The sequence below is a fragment of the Endocarpon pusillum genome (genome assembly GCF_000464535.1).
Source record: "Endocarpon pusillum Z07020 unplaced genomic scaffold scaffold1300, whole genome shotgun sequence".
In the NCBI taxonomy this organism is placed as follows: Eukaryota; Fungi; Ascomycota; class Eurotiomycetes; order Verrucariales; family Verrucariaceae; genus Endocarpon; species Endocarpon pusillum.
In genome coordinates, this window is record NW_006913659.1 from 452,487 (window position 1) to 468,687 (window position 16,201).

The following is a 16,201-nucleotide window of genomic DNA, read 5'->3' on the forward strand; positions in this document are numbered from 1 at the left end:
GGCCTGAGAACATGAGGAGGTGCCGAAGAAATATTTGGGAATATGATGTCGGGTCTGAGCCAGGCTGCATAGGCTACGAAATATAGTCCGTGACATGGATTAGTAGTTGATGACATATTATGATATATTTATATTGCAGCAGGCAGTTACTTGGCATGCATGGATGTTTGTCCAGAGCAGTTTTGTGCTATTACTTCTACAACATTTGCACGCTTGAAGATATTGGAATCCATCGTAGATTTTGCAGAGTCTCGTAACCAGTAGCTTGAGTACGTAACTTCACACGCCATATGGACTCGGTGTTCATGGGTTTTACTCCTGATCAAGGAGAGCTCTGTGTGGAGCCAGTGCGCAAGATCAGTAATAGGATTAAAGATTACAAAGCTAACATGCTTTCAGACGGTTGCAGGCTATTAAAACTTGATAGCTAACAACAGAAATTAAGAAGCCATTCAGAATATAACACAAGATGGATTGTAAGGTGCAGATATGCAGCCAGTACTTGGCCAGGGACTAACAGGGAAGATATGCAAGAAACCTGAAGCATCAACCCAAGCTAGCCCTCATGCGAAGAGACTCCCACGCGAAAATGATACAAGATTCTTACTTGTGAAAGATGGACCAACTTTAAATTAAGAACAGACTCCGTATGTCTGTTTCAGAAAACATTGGCCCTGAGGTTGGACGATATGCAAGTGGAACACTGAGACAGTTATTAAGCACACAAACAACCAGACCTCAGGCGCAGTGTAAACAGGTTCATTTCTTCATATAAGCTGCCTAATAAGCAATTGTACAGAGCATTTGATATGACAAGAGTCAGAGCTATTGCAGCCAGTTTTCTGGGAGGACATCCCAATGGAAGCTATGACGAGCTGGAAGGATAGCTGAGCAGAAGACTCCGACTAAAACGCGTCAAACTCCTTCCATTGGTGTGATTCCGTGAGACTTCAGCTTTTCGAGGACTGCTGACTGGTACCGCAGCACGCCATGAGCAAGGCAACTCTGGAAATGAGAATTGTTTCGCAAGGTGGTTAGATTAGAATTGATGAGGCATATTGAGTTTTGTTGCAGAGTCGTCACCAGGATGTGTGATTTGTGATTGAAGAATACTACGTACGGTCGCTACCGGGGTATGGCGCTCAGGATTGATCTTCCCGCTGGGGTCAGCGATGACGCCTCATCTCCGCCCAACCATGAAATAGTGACGAGTATCAGGCGAACTTCTTGCCATAAGGGCACCGAATTGGGGACTGGAGCGTTTATCGGCCCTAATTCAATAGCACGCTCAGGCTCCAGTTGACAAACCTGACGTACGTCCTGAAATCCAAACACTGTGGGGGTATTTTGTGATTGACTCCGCCTAATAGTTGTAAGTGAGGCTCAACTGTTTTCGTTGCTGTACATTGCACGTCGTGTATGCGATGCCTCATTATTAGCAGTTTGCTGATGATGGTGAAAGGAGATCCTGCCTTCATCATTCATGTGGCTCAAATGAAGGTGTCCATTCGGGTGATTTTTCACCTGCCCTAATGCAATGCAGCCCAAGCAACGTGCAGGACGTGTGTTAAGTAGCAACTAGGCCATTGCTTGTCCTTTGGGTGATTAGCATGAGATGGGCTTTTTCTGATGTTGACTCCTCGTATGCCCTTCTTGCAGCACCGTTATCCACATGACACTTGCTCAAGAAAATGCTCTCGCCGTAGAGGGGAGCTCAAAATTATCCTAGTCTGACTGGGAGGTCAATCCTTGTGGCATAGCTCAACACTTTCTGGATTTTGTGACCGACTTCACTTAACCAAACGCTAATGGCGTCTAGGAAGAGTTCCGGAAGTTTCTGCTTAGGTGGGGATTTATTGGTAAACTATGTGAAATTGACACTCGTCCTCGGGCAGACGCCGGATCCCGGAAAGATAATCATTATTGGTTTGACTGGACTAAGTTAGATAAGTGAAGCTAGAAATTCTTGTCTTAAATTCGAGCTCGCAGCCAACAATCTTTGACCGGAGTCTCTTTGCTAATACGAAATGACACCATGTGCCAGTAGGAGGCTTCACTACCGGTTAGGTTGAATTCAATTCCTTCCAGCGCTCTAGTGGTTCAGTCGGATTATGCCGCCTTCTACCACATCTGAAGGTACATACTACTCGTACCTAGTAGACCACAACTCTGAAATGGCTCCTGCCAAGGGAGAAGCGACTAGTTCTGACACGCCAGCTTCAAGTTAGCATCTTTGATATGCTTGCCGCAAGTTTATAGACACGATTCATCGAGTACTAGTAGCATAGAGAGCTTCTCCAGTGGCGCATTACTACGGTGAGAGGCATAAATAATGTTAATCTGGTGCCAGTAACGTCATGAAAAGATACAAGGCCATGTATATACCTTGCCGTAAGTAGGATAGAGTGCCCAGCATTGCGCACAGTCGCGACAGGGATACTGTACAAGGGCGTCGGGGCACCTGTATCAAGGGTGTTATGAGTGGCGGGTATTAGCGTAAACCTAACATTATTTATGCCTGATGAATAATATGCACCCATGGTATCTAAGACGAATCAGAAGAGGCAGGCGAAGGCTTATGTATGGGATATGTAGCCGGCATCATGATCGATACGAGCGAGCGGTCGAGATAGCAGCAGTTAAGCTACTGCTGTGACCTCTTGAAGGAGCGGCACCCCAACGGTCCATACTGATCTCCTTATGGCCTGGCTGGTAGATAGAAGAAATGGCTCTAACTGCGTAGGTGAAGGTGTGTATCACAGAGTTTGTCGCGGTGGCACTTCTGAATGCCAGTTTCTTAGTAATAGTGACCGATTGGGCGCTTTCATCCTTACCGACCCTGTTTTCCCATCCCGCTTCCCCTTTGCAGCCATCCCTGCGATCATCCATCTTAGTGCATGGTAGAGCTCTGTTAGTAGGACGATCCTCTCCTCGAACCAGAGGAAGAGGGACCGAGGAAATGGACTCGAGGATGATTTCTTCTCCCCATATTTGACAATGGCTAGCAGCCGCCGCTTTTGGGTTCTGGCTGCGACATTGATTTCACCTTAGTCAACAGAAGCAGATGGACCAGCTGCCTGCGCATCTTTCGCTAATTCAACCGTAACTGACACTTTCGCTGAGCATCCTCCGGTCTGTGTTGCTGTATACATCTAAGAAGTCGCTGCGTGCAGCTGTCAGTGTACTGCAAAGAAGCAAACCTTGCAGCACGTTGTCTCCTTGGCGAACCTTGCTTGACTCACTGGCAGTTGAAGACGTCCTACACCTGACCAAACCACAGTTGCACGGCCATCGCCCTTGCCAAACCAGGCCAGTCCTTGCATACCACCTTACTCGAGCTCTGCTGTCTTTCCCTACCGCCTTCGCTTCTTCCCCGCAGCTGGTATAGGCCCCCCTCGCTTGGACCGATCCTGTACATATTGAAGGCCAATACTGCGTCCATACAGAACCAGTTGGGCTTCCTTGTCGGACTCCAGAACGAAGAGTTAAAGGCACAACAGGGTAGTACCTTGGAAAGCGGTGGGCACTGATCGATTACTGTGAGTGCTTCATAGCTCGCATTCTTGCACATGCACATTGCGCACATTCCTCCAGCTTTTGTTTGTCGACAAACCTAACAACATCTCAATTGAGTTCAAGATGCCTATGACCGCGAAACACTAACCCTCAGCACGCAGATTCGAAGATCATGTCAGGCAGGACCCTGACGCAACTTTCTTCATGCTAAACATTGAACGACAATGGAGCAAGCACAACACTCCGGCATCTATGTGGCGCCCCTACATATTGTCAAGTCCACTTCCGACTTGACCGCCTCGAGATATAAGACTGGCTCCTCACATGTTGAGGCAGGGCTGCACTCAAGCGATCAGACCACACCGCCATTGACACCTCATGATGCAAGTGAGCCAAGGAGTAAGGCCAACGAGCCGGTCAGAGCAACCTTCCATAACTACCTCCGTGCCTTCTATCCCTTTCATCCCACGGCGTCCGTTTCCCCTTCTGCAGTCACCCTCCCACTCGACGCTGGCAATATCATATTGGTTCATTCTATCCACACTAACGGCTGGGCTGATGGGACATTACTCGACACTGGTGCTCGAGGTTGGCTCCCAACGAACTACTGTGAGGGATATGAGCACATTCCAATGCGGCCACTCCTCAAGGCATTGGCTGATTTCTGGGACGTGATCCGAAGTCGAAAAGATGCGACTCTCGCAATCTTCCGCGATCAGGACTATATGCGCGGCTTGATCGCTGGTGTAAGGTTTCTGCTGGAGAAGTCAGACTGCCTGACAAGAGACTCATCAATCGTCAGGAATCATGAAAATATCCGAAGGGCTAGGAAGGCGCTTCTTTCGGATCTTTCCTCACTGGTCAAGATGGCCAAAGTTCTACAGGATATTGCCTCGGGATCAACTTCAGATCGTCCCGTTGACGAGATCTTCAGCGAGATGTTGTTGAAAGCCTTCAAAATCGTGACACGAGGAGTCAAATTTCTCGACGTCTGGAACGAAGATGCTGGTGCAAATCGTGATATCGAAAGTGTTAGCGCCATTCTTGACCGAGCTAGAAGTCATGATCGCAGCTCGCCTCTCACTTTTGCTCTTGCCCCTCCCGTGAATTTGAAGGAAGAGAGCTTTTATGCAGACCCGTCAATTGCCGCAACGCAACGAGAATCTCGTCTTTCAAAAGAATCTTGCAAGTCTAGGCATCGGCAAAGTCCTGGCCACGAAAGGTGTTACTCGCGGCGTGAGGCATCCTATTCTCCTTTGGGTGATCGCCCAATCTCCGTCTACAGTAAGCGGACGTCAGTATCGCATCGAATGACATCTGGTGGCTATACCATAGGCCCCAAAAACTCCAAACTGGCATCGGAGCGGTTGCGAAGTAGCCATGATACATTCCTTGGATGCCTTGGCACATTTCTCGGCCTCCACATGCAATCAAGGTCTTCCTCCGAGCTGCTGCTCACCACTCAGCATTCAGTCAAGTCTTGCCGCGAACTACTCACTTTGATCGAGGTTGTTTTGGACCATGATATGCGCCGTGCAGAGAATCTGGCAGAGGCCAAGGATGCCATGTACGATAATATCACCGAGCTGGTGCACGCTGCTCGAGAAGCCTTCCGTCCCCTCCCTTCGGCCGACGAAGATATGCTATTCATACCTGATGAGGGTAAGAGGCTTGTCAATGCTGCTAGAGATTGTGTGCGGGGAGCTGGAGAGTGTGTTGCTATGACTAGATCTGTCCTCGAGCGTATTGGGGATTTCGAACCTGAAGCAACCGAGCTACGATCTTCAGTGGTCACCATTGGATCCCCAAGGTCATCCCGGCGCATAGATATGGACAACGAGAGGTCTCATGCCGGATTTGAGGAGGAACGGCCAATTCGTGTTGAACCAGAGGACCAGTCAATTGCAGATGAGACAGTGGAACAATCTGCTGCTGACGACCCGCGTGAGCATTCGATTGCAGATGGGACAGAAGAACGTCCCGCTACAGATGAGATGGAGGAAGAATCGGACGTTAATGGACCGGAGCAAGATCTGGCTCCTCGCTTAGTAATTCCAGAGACAATCATTCCACCTACTAGCCCTCTCTCATTACCATTCGACGCTTCTTTACCAAAATCTTATTCCATTTTCCACGCGATGACGGCAGACTCGGTAGCAAATGCATCACCTGTCTCGACCGAATCTGTTCAAGCGCCATCTACCAACGGAACACCCACGATTCCTGAAAATGAGTTGGCGACGTTTGAACCAATCATCTATGCTTCATCACAAATCCATTCAGATGGATGTTCAGCTCGTGCTATTGTGAATAGCACTGGTAGTAGCGGCACCTATGTTTCCAGCGGAAGGGATTCCGAAGTCAGCGCCGATTCTCAGAACTCGACCCGCGCCACTTCTCCTGGTGCTTTGTCTCAACACCTGGAGGCTGATGTGCTAGAAAATCAGCTGTCTGACAGCCACACCATATCAGCTGAGGAATGCGATGAAACGGAAGCTAAGATTATGGAAAAGACCTTTGCACATGAGCTGATGTACAACAAGGAAGGACAAATCATTGGTGGGACTCTATCAGCTCTCATTGAGAAGCTAACCGCACACCATTCCACCCCAGATGCTTTGTTCGTGTCGACATTCTATCTTACTTTCCGTCTCTTTGCATCGCCCCAAGAATTTGCGGAGGCTCTCGCTTATCGGTTCAACTACATCGGCGAGACCCCATCCGTCGCTGGCCCGGTTCGCTTGCGCGTCTACAACATCTTCAAAGGTTGGCTCGAATCTCACTGGCGGCATGACTGTGACGATATTGCGTTGCCTTTTATCCTTGATTTTGCGCACAACATCCTCACGGAAGTGCTCCCTACGGCTGGGAAACGCTTGGTTGAACTTGCCGAAAAAGTTACTGACATACACGGACCTTTGGTTCCCCGGCTGGTTTCTTCAATTGGCAAGACGAACACCTCGATCGCCCAATATGTTAATCCGGATACACCTGTCCCCGCACCCATCATTTCGAAGAGTCAGCTACTAGCGCTGAAGACTTGGAAGATGGGGGGACCAAATGTGAGCATACTCGACTTCGACCCTCTGGAGCTCGCACGCCAGATTACTATCAAGGAGTCTTCAATATTTTGCTCCATTCTCCCCGAAGAGCTGCTTGCTACCGAGTGGATGAAGCGTTCTGGATCGCTTGCCGTAAATGTTCGTTCAATGTCGACCCTATCCACAGATCTAGCGAACCTTGTCGCAGATTCCATTCTGCAGCTAGAAGAGCCGAAGAAACGAGCTGTATTGATCAAGCAGTGGGTCAAGATTGCTAACAAGTGTGTGGAACTCAAGAATTATGATTCCCTCATGGCAATGATCTGCGCACTGAATTCATCAACGATTTTGCGGTTGAAGAAAACTTGGGAGATGGTCTCGCAGAAGACAAAGGCTACCTTGGAAGATCTGAAGAAGATAGTCGATGTCTCAAGGAATTATGTGGTACTACGCCAGCGACTTCAGAGCCATGTACCTCCCTGTCTGCCCTTCGTGGGCATCTATCTCACGGACCTTACCTTCGTTGACCACGGTAATCAGGCGACTCGCCAACTGACGACCGAGGAGGGATCAATTGGATTAATCAATTACGATAAGCACATGAAGACAGCCAAGATTATCAGCGAACTTCAGCGCTTTCAGGTCCCGTACCGCTTGACCGAAGTCCCGGAACTGCAGACATGGATGCAAGATCAATTGGTCCGAGTTAGATCTGCTGGGGAGAAAAGCTTTCAGAATCACTACCGGCGCTCTCTCATTCTTGAGCCGAGGGAACAGATGCAGACACGGACGTCCCCGACCGGGACTAACCCGCCTGGAAAGTCCGGTGAGAAGAGTTTTGACTTCCGCAGCTGGACACATACTCATAGAGACAAGTCAATCGCCACGAATGGTTGAGAAATCAGTGCATCTGAGCTCGCCTTCATCTCGAACTATCATCGCTAGATTTTGTGCTTTTGGAGTTTGATCGGCATTGGATGTTCATGGTTTCAATACATTGTACAGGCAGTTCGAGGACGCACAGGGCTTTCTACTTCCGCATGATACCATTTGAATACCTTTGAACTTCTAAAGGGGCTGTTATGGACACGACTTGGCACGGCGCCAAGTGTTTAACGATACCAACTTTCTTTTCTATATTGTATAGGGTATATGGCAGAGAAAGGGATTTTTGTTTCTCCTGCTTCCCGTGGCCGTTCATTTCGTGGCAGCTCGGCATGCATTGCCGTCATGTTGTTGGCTTCAGCAGACGTCTACCACCTTTGTTCTGCAGGCTCGGCTGGAAACATATAGACAGTGGCCCTGCATGGAACAGGAGAGCTTGACCAGAGCGGTCGAAAAAGCCTGTCATCGGATACCTCGCCGGTTCTGTTATGTGGTGTTTGGAGTAGGAGGCGTTCCCATTCCAGGCTGAATGTTGCCATCTGATCCGGTCATGTACATTATATATGCTTCATACACGCCTGTAGTAACGGGAAGTACCCGGTAAGTGGGCCGGGAGACATATTTGAACCACATTCTCAGCCTGATTAGCCTGTAGGCCGCCGTTCAAACTGCGTAGCATTACTGCATCGACCATCTCGTACTGTCCATCATATTCCCTAAAAGTCTTGAAGTCAATGTGGGTACTCCTTAGTCTGGCGAAATTCTAAGAAGACGCTTTTAGGATCTCTCTGAGTGACCACGCTCAAGTTATCCGTATATAATGGAAAAATGGGGCATGACAGTGATTGATTTTGGACGATGTGGAATCGTCAGTGAGTCATCAAGTTCGCTTTGCTTCCCATCTTACCTGAGGAGAGGGTAGATTGAGCACCTAGTTGGAGTAGAGGTGAAATTGAACCTTGACAGCGACAGGGCCTTCGGGAAATTACTCGATGAGACGTATCAGATTCAAGCACAGGGGCAGCATGCACCCGGGGACCAACTATGGTCGTAACTTTTCTAATAAGACTTGAGCCATGTAGGGAGCTTCGCAGGGAGCTGCCTGACAGGTGGAATTCAAGATGCTCTGGCCTTGCATACCATCCCTGTACCACAGAACTTCAAGTCGTTTGGGCTATCTTGTCCATTGTAAGAGCTAGGGGACGCCTTGATTGTTCAACGGCGAGCCGGTGAGGATGGTCTCTTGAGGGCTTCATCATTTCGACTCCATCATTCTCAGCAGAGATGTTACACCAAACCCTTAGCCAGCTACAAAGTTATGGACTGGGTAATCAAAATTTCACTGTTGTGTTGTTACATTTCCTTGCCAAGCACAAATCGCCCCAAGATTTGTGGCAAGGCGTCCTGACCTACAGGGAATCATTACAACGACACAAAGGTCATCCCGCAGTCGTGTTCGATCAATCAGACAAGGGCCAAACACTCGCTTGCGTGATGTAAGAAGATCGTTCGCCTAAGTCACGATGAGCCTTTACTGGTCGGCTTTGATATAAGCTGGCAGGCAAAGCAAGGGGTCTACGCCATATCAATCTTCGAGGAGCTCGCCGATATACTTTGTGGCACACAGAATCTGAGAAGTATCCAGTTGGCTTACGATCCTTGGAAAGATCGGCATCGTAATGGCCGGTGAGCCGAATTCTAGAGTCTGGCTATGCAAAAAGACGTACTCGAGCAGATCTTTCAGTCCCAAGACACCCGTCCATTATGCGTCGGAGGTATTTGAGCACGACAACTCATATTGCTGCTGGGTTTGAGATGGGGGGAGAGAGAGCTGACAGGCTACGTCTATTGTCTTAGTGCGTAAGCGACGTCGTTAAAACATTGTGATGATGGTGGGATAACCAGGCCAGCGAAATGGCCGCTGCGGTGGCACCTTTAGTTCGCAAGTCTGACCTTTCTCATTGCATCTATCTCTCCATACAGGGCAACTGATATGCCTTCTCAACCACAGGATCTGTCAATGCATCTATGATGTTAGTTGCCGAGATTGACCTCAAAGCGGCATTCTAAACCAGGAAACAACGAAACGTGAAGCGCGACATGGATCACAAGGGATAACCACCGCTGACTCGCCTGGGGACTGAGAAGTGGTCACCTTTACAGATGGAACTCGCTTTGGCAGCTACAAGTGCATCTGCCGGTCGCTACGGGATTGATAATGCTTCTATGCGAGCTTTTCTCATACAGCGCCCCAGGCGTTCTATCCGTGCATTAGATTAGGTACAAGAGGTTGGCTTATTCTTCCTGTTCTGCCACTGGGTACGATTCTCTTCATAAGACTCCACTTCTTACTGCTGCCAAATTGGGTCATAGGGCATCTTGGTACCGCCCGGCAGATTTGCCTGATTGAACCTTAGGGCAGCTTCGTGATAGCTTACGTCAGTCACCAACCGGGTTCTTATCCAAACATCCACGACTCCACCGATTGCATTGCCGACACCATCTCCCCCAGCAACATTTACAGATTTATTTACAGATTTTCGATTTTCTCGACAAGACACCACTGTAGAACCACTGGTGATAGCATCGAAATGATTAGATCCTTGGATTTGGCGAAAAAAAGACCTCTGAACCTCCAAGGACGAAAACAAGAGAGCCAGCCAGGCAGGTGATGTTGACCAAGAATAACCTCTGAAATAGCATGGTGCACGCGACATGGAAACTCCAACAGCAATCATGCCATCAAATGATCAAATGATCAAATGCCCGTAGCATGCCATTCGTCTAGGATCACAATCGATCCCAAGAGCACAGCTAACTGCCTTGGTAAAACGTCAGGGCGGATGGAAAAGCACCTTCTCCCATGTCAGAGTACAGGCCTGCAACTTTCAACCACTTTCATCGCATGCAGCAATCTCTTGCTGGTATTCCAAAGAGATGTATAACTTCAAAAGATGTGTCACATGCCACATGGTTGCGTCAGTATGAGACGACAACATGACGGAGCTCGCGGGCGTCACGCCACATAGAGTCAACACGGAAGAATGGTTTTGTAAGTCCAATATAAGCATTGACGTCTCAACGTGTTTGCAGAAGCCATTGAGATCACGCAGAAGTCACGTTGACTCATTCGAATTCCAAAGTGAAGATGACCTTTGCATTGCCTCAGTAGTGAAACTCAGCTACCCCGAAACTGGACCAAGATCTCGCCAATCCAAGGGTCATCACAAACATGCACAATCACATTCCCAGAACATCACGATAAGAAAAAAAAGTCCTCTGCCTCAGATATTCTCCTTCGCTTTAGTCTCCCAGTCTCAGCAGTTTGATCGTCTTGGTACCCTGCCCCCACTTGGCCCGCCACAGCCCAAGGACTGCATTAGACGCACCTCCTGAAGGCAACACCACCGCAGACGATGCCTTCAAGGCAGGCCCATGGAGGGGTACCTTGCATAGCACATTGGAGGATCTGTGTCAATGATTAGCAGACGGGACACCAAAGTCGAGGGGGAACACCCACATCGTCTGCGCACTTAACGGCAACCTCGAAGCTAATGCAGTAGAGAAAGTTCTGTTTCTTGTCAGCCTAAGGTCGTACCCACAGACAAGTACATGGCATCACTCACCCAGGCACGGCGACCGTACTTCTTGATGAAGCTATAGAACTTCCTCAGGATGCTGAGTCTGGATTGACGCTTCCGCTTATCGCCATTCTCATCATCCTCCTCGGGGTTGTCCAGGTCGATTTCCTTGCCAAAGGCATCATAGGCAGTAACTCCACCGTCGGGGCCCTCCACGAGCGACCCCTCAAGGACATCGCCGTCATAGACCGCGATGGATTTCTTGCCGTCGGGAAGAGTGGTAGGCACGTATTTGGCGTTGCTGACCTCGCGCTTGGCCACTTCATACTCCTCCTCGATCGGCATGAAGACTGCAGCGCTGAAGGCCAAGGCGGAGAAAGAAAGGAAGAAGAGGGTGCTGAAGAACTTCATGTTGGCGGTGTTGGTCGTGTTGGTCCTGAGACTTAAAGAGGGCTGATTGACAACCGAAGAAAGCTTGTTCGAAGCTGAGGATGCTGATGTGAATGTGTTTTCCAAGTGGGCAAGGTCGCCCGCTTTATAGGAATCTGGAGGCAGCTCGGCGGACTGGTCCTGCTCTTTTCATGTCGATGCTCGCTTATCCGGGACAACCACTCAACAATGTCTTTGGCCCCATACTTGGGTTTATTGTCACGGTTGTGTACCAGGCGAGATGGCATTTCCCTGCTTCGGACGAAGGTCCACGTATCAGAAGGAGGGACAAGCGAGGCCGGTCAACAACAATATTGGTCTAATGATCAAGTACAGAGCTTGATGGTTGTTACATACTCATTCCTGCACCCCCCTTTCCACTTCTCCTAAGTCCTTCTTCGTCACTGACGTCTCAGCCGGACTAATGTGATCTCGGAAGTCGATGATCGCTGCGAGGGCCACAAACTGAAGCCTAGCTCGGCTCTTGCCAAAGTCTAATCAAGAAGAGTGCTGTTGAGCTGGAAGCTTGTAAAGCGATGCTTCTAGCAGATTGGGACAGGAAGATGGTTTTGGAAATCGTATTCCGTATTCAGGGAGAATTCTCATTTTGCATCTAGAATTGGTTGGCCGCGCTGACATGCATAGAGCTCAAGCAACGGCGTCTATCATCGTACTTCGTATGGGAGGCTGGACCATGATTTCTGCTCAAGATCACAGCACAAGCCATACCCCTGCATCGGTGTGCAGGCACCGAATGTGCAGTGGCTCTGCAATGGGTTACCACCTAAACTTAGGTCAAGACCAACACTATCATTTGAAGAAGATGACACATTTTGCAGTGAAGCGCATTAGAGTCACATGCAGGGAGCCTCTGTCGTTGTGCGATGAGAAAGTCATCCAATGGGATAGATCAAGGTCACTCGCCTAATCCATGCCACCCGGCCATCAGCGGGCCCTTACACTTTCATGCTTGGCCGAGACGTTTAGAGCGAGAAAGACAAAGCTGATGAGAAGGAAATGGAGTATTGTCTAGACTAGATCGACAAAATGGGCCTCCACAGCAGCCAGATGAATGGCCACAGCACCTTGCTGGAAAGCACAAACGAGGGGCTGATGCAAATGAGGAACGATATCAGCTTTGCTATTTGCCATGCATGACCTGAAACGGAACCAGAGAACAGCTAGGTAGTCCGGGCCAGACAGTTGACACATTCATCGAACTTACAAACAAACCGTTGAAGAGCAGGAGAAGGTGAATAGGGAACCGTGGAACCGGGGAGATGCCATTGGAACATTGTCAACAAATCTCGAAGAGCGTTAGAAGGTTCCGAGGAGAAAGACCTCTTGCACGTGGTGTATGCAATGCATCAATGTGGATGCTCAGTAACTAGAACCGAGATACTACTCGAGTAGTTCGATATGCGAGAAACGCAGAGGTCCACAACCTAATATCACTAATCAGGCCGTCTAACAGCTACAGAGAGCAAGGCAACGACCTAGGGAGCCGGAAGGACGAAAATCACTACGTATTGAGTTTATGCACCCCTCACACAGTCCAAACATAGCCTCCGCCGATCAGAAAATAAGCCATGGCCCTGACGATCATTAGGGCATGAATCTATCTTGGGAGGATGTATCTTTCCTACTAGCTCCTGTGGTCTGCAGCCAAGACTGGTGCTTGAAGACAATCCATCGGTACCGCCCCCATCTCCCGCCCCGCCCCCAGATCATGGGATATTCCAAAAGAACGGGATATTGGGAAACGTCCGTCTGTTCACGACTTAGTCTCGAGCTAAGTAATGCAGGTACTACCAGTCTTAGTCAACTTTCCGCAAGTGTTGATGTAAACCTCGCCGACGGCTTTGACAACCCTGCAACGATCTTAATTCCACCTAAGACACGAGGTCTAACCAACAAAATCTTGCTTGGACCACCCCGCGCTTTCCTCCTCGCCTGAATGATCACAGCCTCTTTTGGCCGTCGATCTTCAATATGCGCAACCCGAGTCAAGTAATGCTAAACGAGTGTCGAAATCTTCCTGGCCAACAACTTTTCCGCAGCATTGTTTCCTTCGAGCCAAGGCTACCATTGCGGTCAAGTCTTGACACAGAATGATTGCTGTTCACACAGCCTATAGCAGGATCATCATTTTGAAGGTGCATTGCATAATCTTCGCTATGTAAGCCTGGAGCGACCTAGAGTGGGTGTTGCTTCCATCTTCACGATCGCGTCTTGATGGACCCACAACCTCCGAGGAAACGTTGCTATAGTCGAGTGTACCCTGCAGCTAGCCATATTTAAGTAAGGCTACTTCAATCATCATCGGCAGCACAGTTGCATGTGCAATACCCTTCATATAGAGACCCAGCCGCCTCAAGTTGAGCCGATCGCTTTTTCGTTCGTTTCATTAAGTTAATGCTCTTTATACCTCCAGCATCTGAAGGGCGCTGGCTCTGCCTTAGCTCTTCTATGACTTAGATATTCGTCAAAACATCCTAGACCAAGCCGCTTGACGGGACAAGGATGAGAACAACCCCTATTACTGAAGGTTGGACGTATTAAGCGACCGCTTGCGATTTTCTGGTAATGGTTGTCGCTGCCGGCTCGAAGACGATTGGCCATGTTTGCTAGAGACTCGGATCGCTGATTCGCTGATTCGCTGATTCGCTGGCAACCGTGTTCGACTTGTATGGTGTTCTCATAGCCGCAATCTCGCTCCTGTCATCTCTGGTTGAGGTCATCATGCTTGGTTAATTCCAAAGAAATCACCTAGAGCGCTCAGACATATCAGCTCACCCCGTGCGGGATGTCTCATTCTTCTAGCATGGATATGATAATCTGCCGCATGGCTCAAGATTCAGGCAGGTCTCTTGGACGGCATCGAATGCCAAGATACTGGTCGAGCCCTTTTTGCTCCTATGCATCGCGAGAATCTCATTACGACGTTGGTGTTTTGAAGTCCAATTGTGGCAACTCACTCAACCGAAGGGGATACTAACAACGGCGGTAGACTCTTACCAAGCAACGTCAATAGTCAAATGGGCTTGCATTGCGGTAGAAGGGCATATTCAGATCGTTCTTCCGTACCTGGATCAGCATCTGATTCTTACAGTCCGTAGCAATAGAACATATATTGCAGATCTCTCGTACAGCAGAGCTAGCCGCCTAACAGACCTCTTTGACGAATGAAGCGAACAAAGGGTCTCATCCAACATGAGGCTTTGTACCGACACTTTGTGTGAGTCTCTGGAAAACCACTGGTGGGCTAACCCGTATTTACTCGGTTCGGTGTAAAGTGGTCAAGTCGCCAACAACCAGGTAATGGGGAAATCAGACGACACAGCTCTGACATAGCACTCTCCATCTCTACAAATCTAACCTGAGTTAGTTCAACTGCTCTTCATCGTTCTTCCAATCAAGTAACAACCAGGAGGCAAGTCTCTACCATCTAAGTTAGTGCGAGTCCAGTCCTGTACCTACACATTTTTCTCCCTTGCCCGTCCTCAACAATCTTCTTTTGCTTGAGTCAAGATCTCTCCCTATTCATGCTTGACATCCGACCAATGATTTCAACGCTATGCTTATTTTCCCCTCCTGTCCTGCACCTTAGCTACACCTTCCAGCGCGTCGAAAGTGGACTGCATTTCTCACAATTGAAAAGAGACAGCGAGCACAATGAAAGCCAAATCGAGCTGCCGCTACTCCGCCCGTGTGCGACGAGGCATAGCCTTTACCAATTATGCGATCGCATAATGAGCACTGTTAAGCACGCGAAGGCACGGACGACACCATCCGCAGATCACGACTCCACTACTTATCGAAGCGAGCCGCTCTTTCAGTGCCGAGCTGCGGCATTCTTTACTAAGTTGGAGGTCTCTCGTAAGAGTAAGCTTTGGATTGTGCTCTATAAAGCAATTACCTTGTCCGGTAAACAACAGGGTTGTTTGATCACCTTCGTCAGTATCATACACCGGCAAAGCGAAATACCCTGGCTGCCGCTCAAGCTGCATTGTTCTTTACTTTACAGCAACCACTGCCAGAGTGGAGTGCCATGTTTCCTGCTTAACAGCATTCGCTGCTCTTTTTTCGTGCTACGTCTAAAGGGGCTGCGCCTCATGAAAGTGGAGTGCTTTGTCTCTTGCAGAACGGCCTCGACACTGTCTCATGGCCTTCTTAACACCACAATAAACGCAGGTGCGTCGTTTGCAAATAATTGCCCTGTTCTTCCAAGCGCTTCGTGGATACCGCCGTGAAAATAGAGAGTCTCATTGCCAGGGCAAAGCTCTCCTTCCGTTTCTGTGTCCCTCAGACAGGCCTAAGCTCCTTCAGAAGAAAGTCCCATTGTTCGGCGTACAATCAGATTCTTTCCTTCTTTCATCGAGATGATCCATAATGTTCGTCCACTCTTCTGCCAACCGGAGTCGAAGAGAATGGCCTTGATGAGCAGAGGAGATCCCGTGACTCCCTGCACAACCTCTTTGTCCCATCACCCCTTTGTCGTGTCAACAAGTGTTGTGCCTGTGAAAGATCTTCTCGTCAGCGTAATGGCTGTCTATCTCTCTTCCTTTGTCGAGACAGTGGCATTGTTCTCTGATATTCTGCCCTACAAAAGCCCTGCCCTTCTCCTACCTATTGAAGTTCGTTACCCTCGTCATTCACATTCAATCCACAAACAGACACCCACATATGCAACAAACGAACAGCACACACATACCCAAACCTCCAACCACGATTGCATTCGCTTCCAGC

General features: G+C 49.0%; 2 protein-coding genes across 2 annotated transcripts; one reads left to right on the forward strand and one right to left on the reverse strand.

Annotated features, from left to right (window-relative positions):
• Window positions 1-3,740: 3,740 nt before the first annotated feature.
• Window positions 3,741-7,454, forward strand: EPUS_00798 (uncharacterized protein; the record flags this gene model as incomplete). Its single annotated transcript, XM_007801578.1, has 1 exon — window positions 3,741-7,454. One exon carries the CDS (start codon window positions 3,741-3,743, stop codon window positions 7,452-7,454), a length of 3,714 nt encoding a protein of 1,237 aa, XP_007799769.1.
• A 3,367-nt stretch (window positions 7,455-10,821) lies between these two features.
• Window positions 10,822-11,434, reverse strand: EPUS_00799 (uncharacterized protein; the record flags this gene model as incomplete). The annotated part of the gene is made up of 3 exons (XM_007801579.1): window positions 10,822-10,911; window positions 10,963-11,013; window positions 11,069-11,434. 3 exons carry the CDS (start codon window positions 11,432-11,434, stop codon window positions 10,822-10,824), a joined length of 507 nt encoding a protein of 168 aa, XP_007799770.1.
• Between the last annotated feature and the right edge of the window lie 4,767 nt (window positions 11,435-16,201).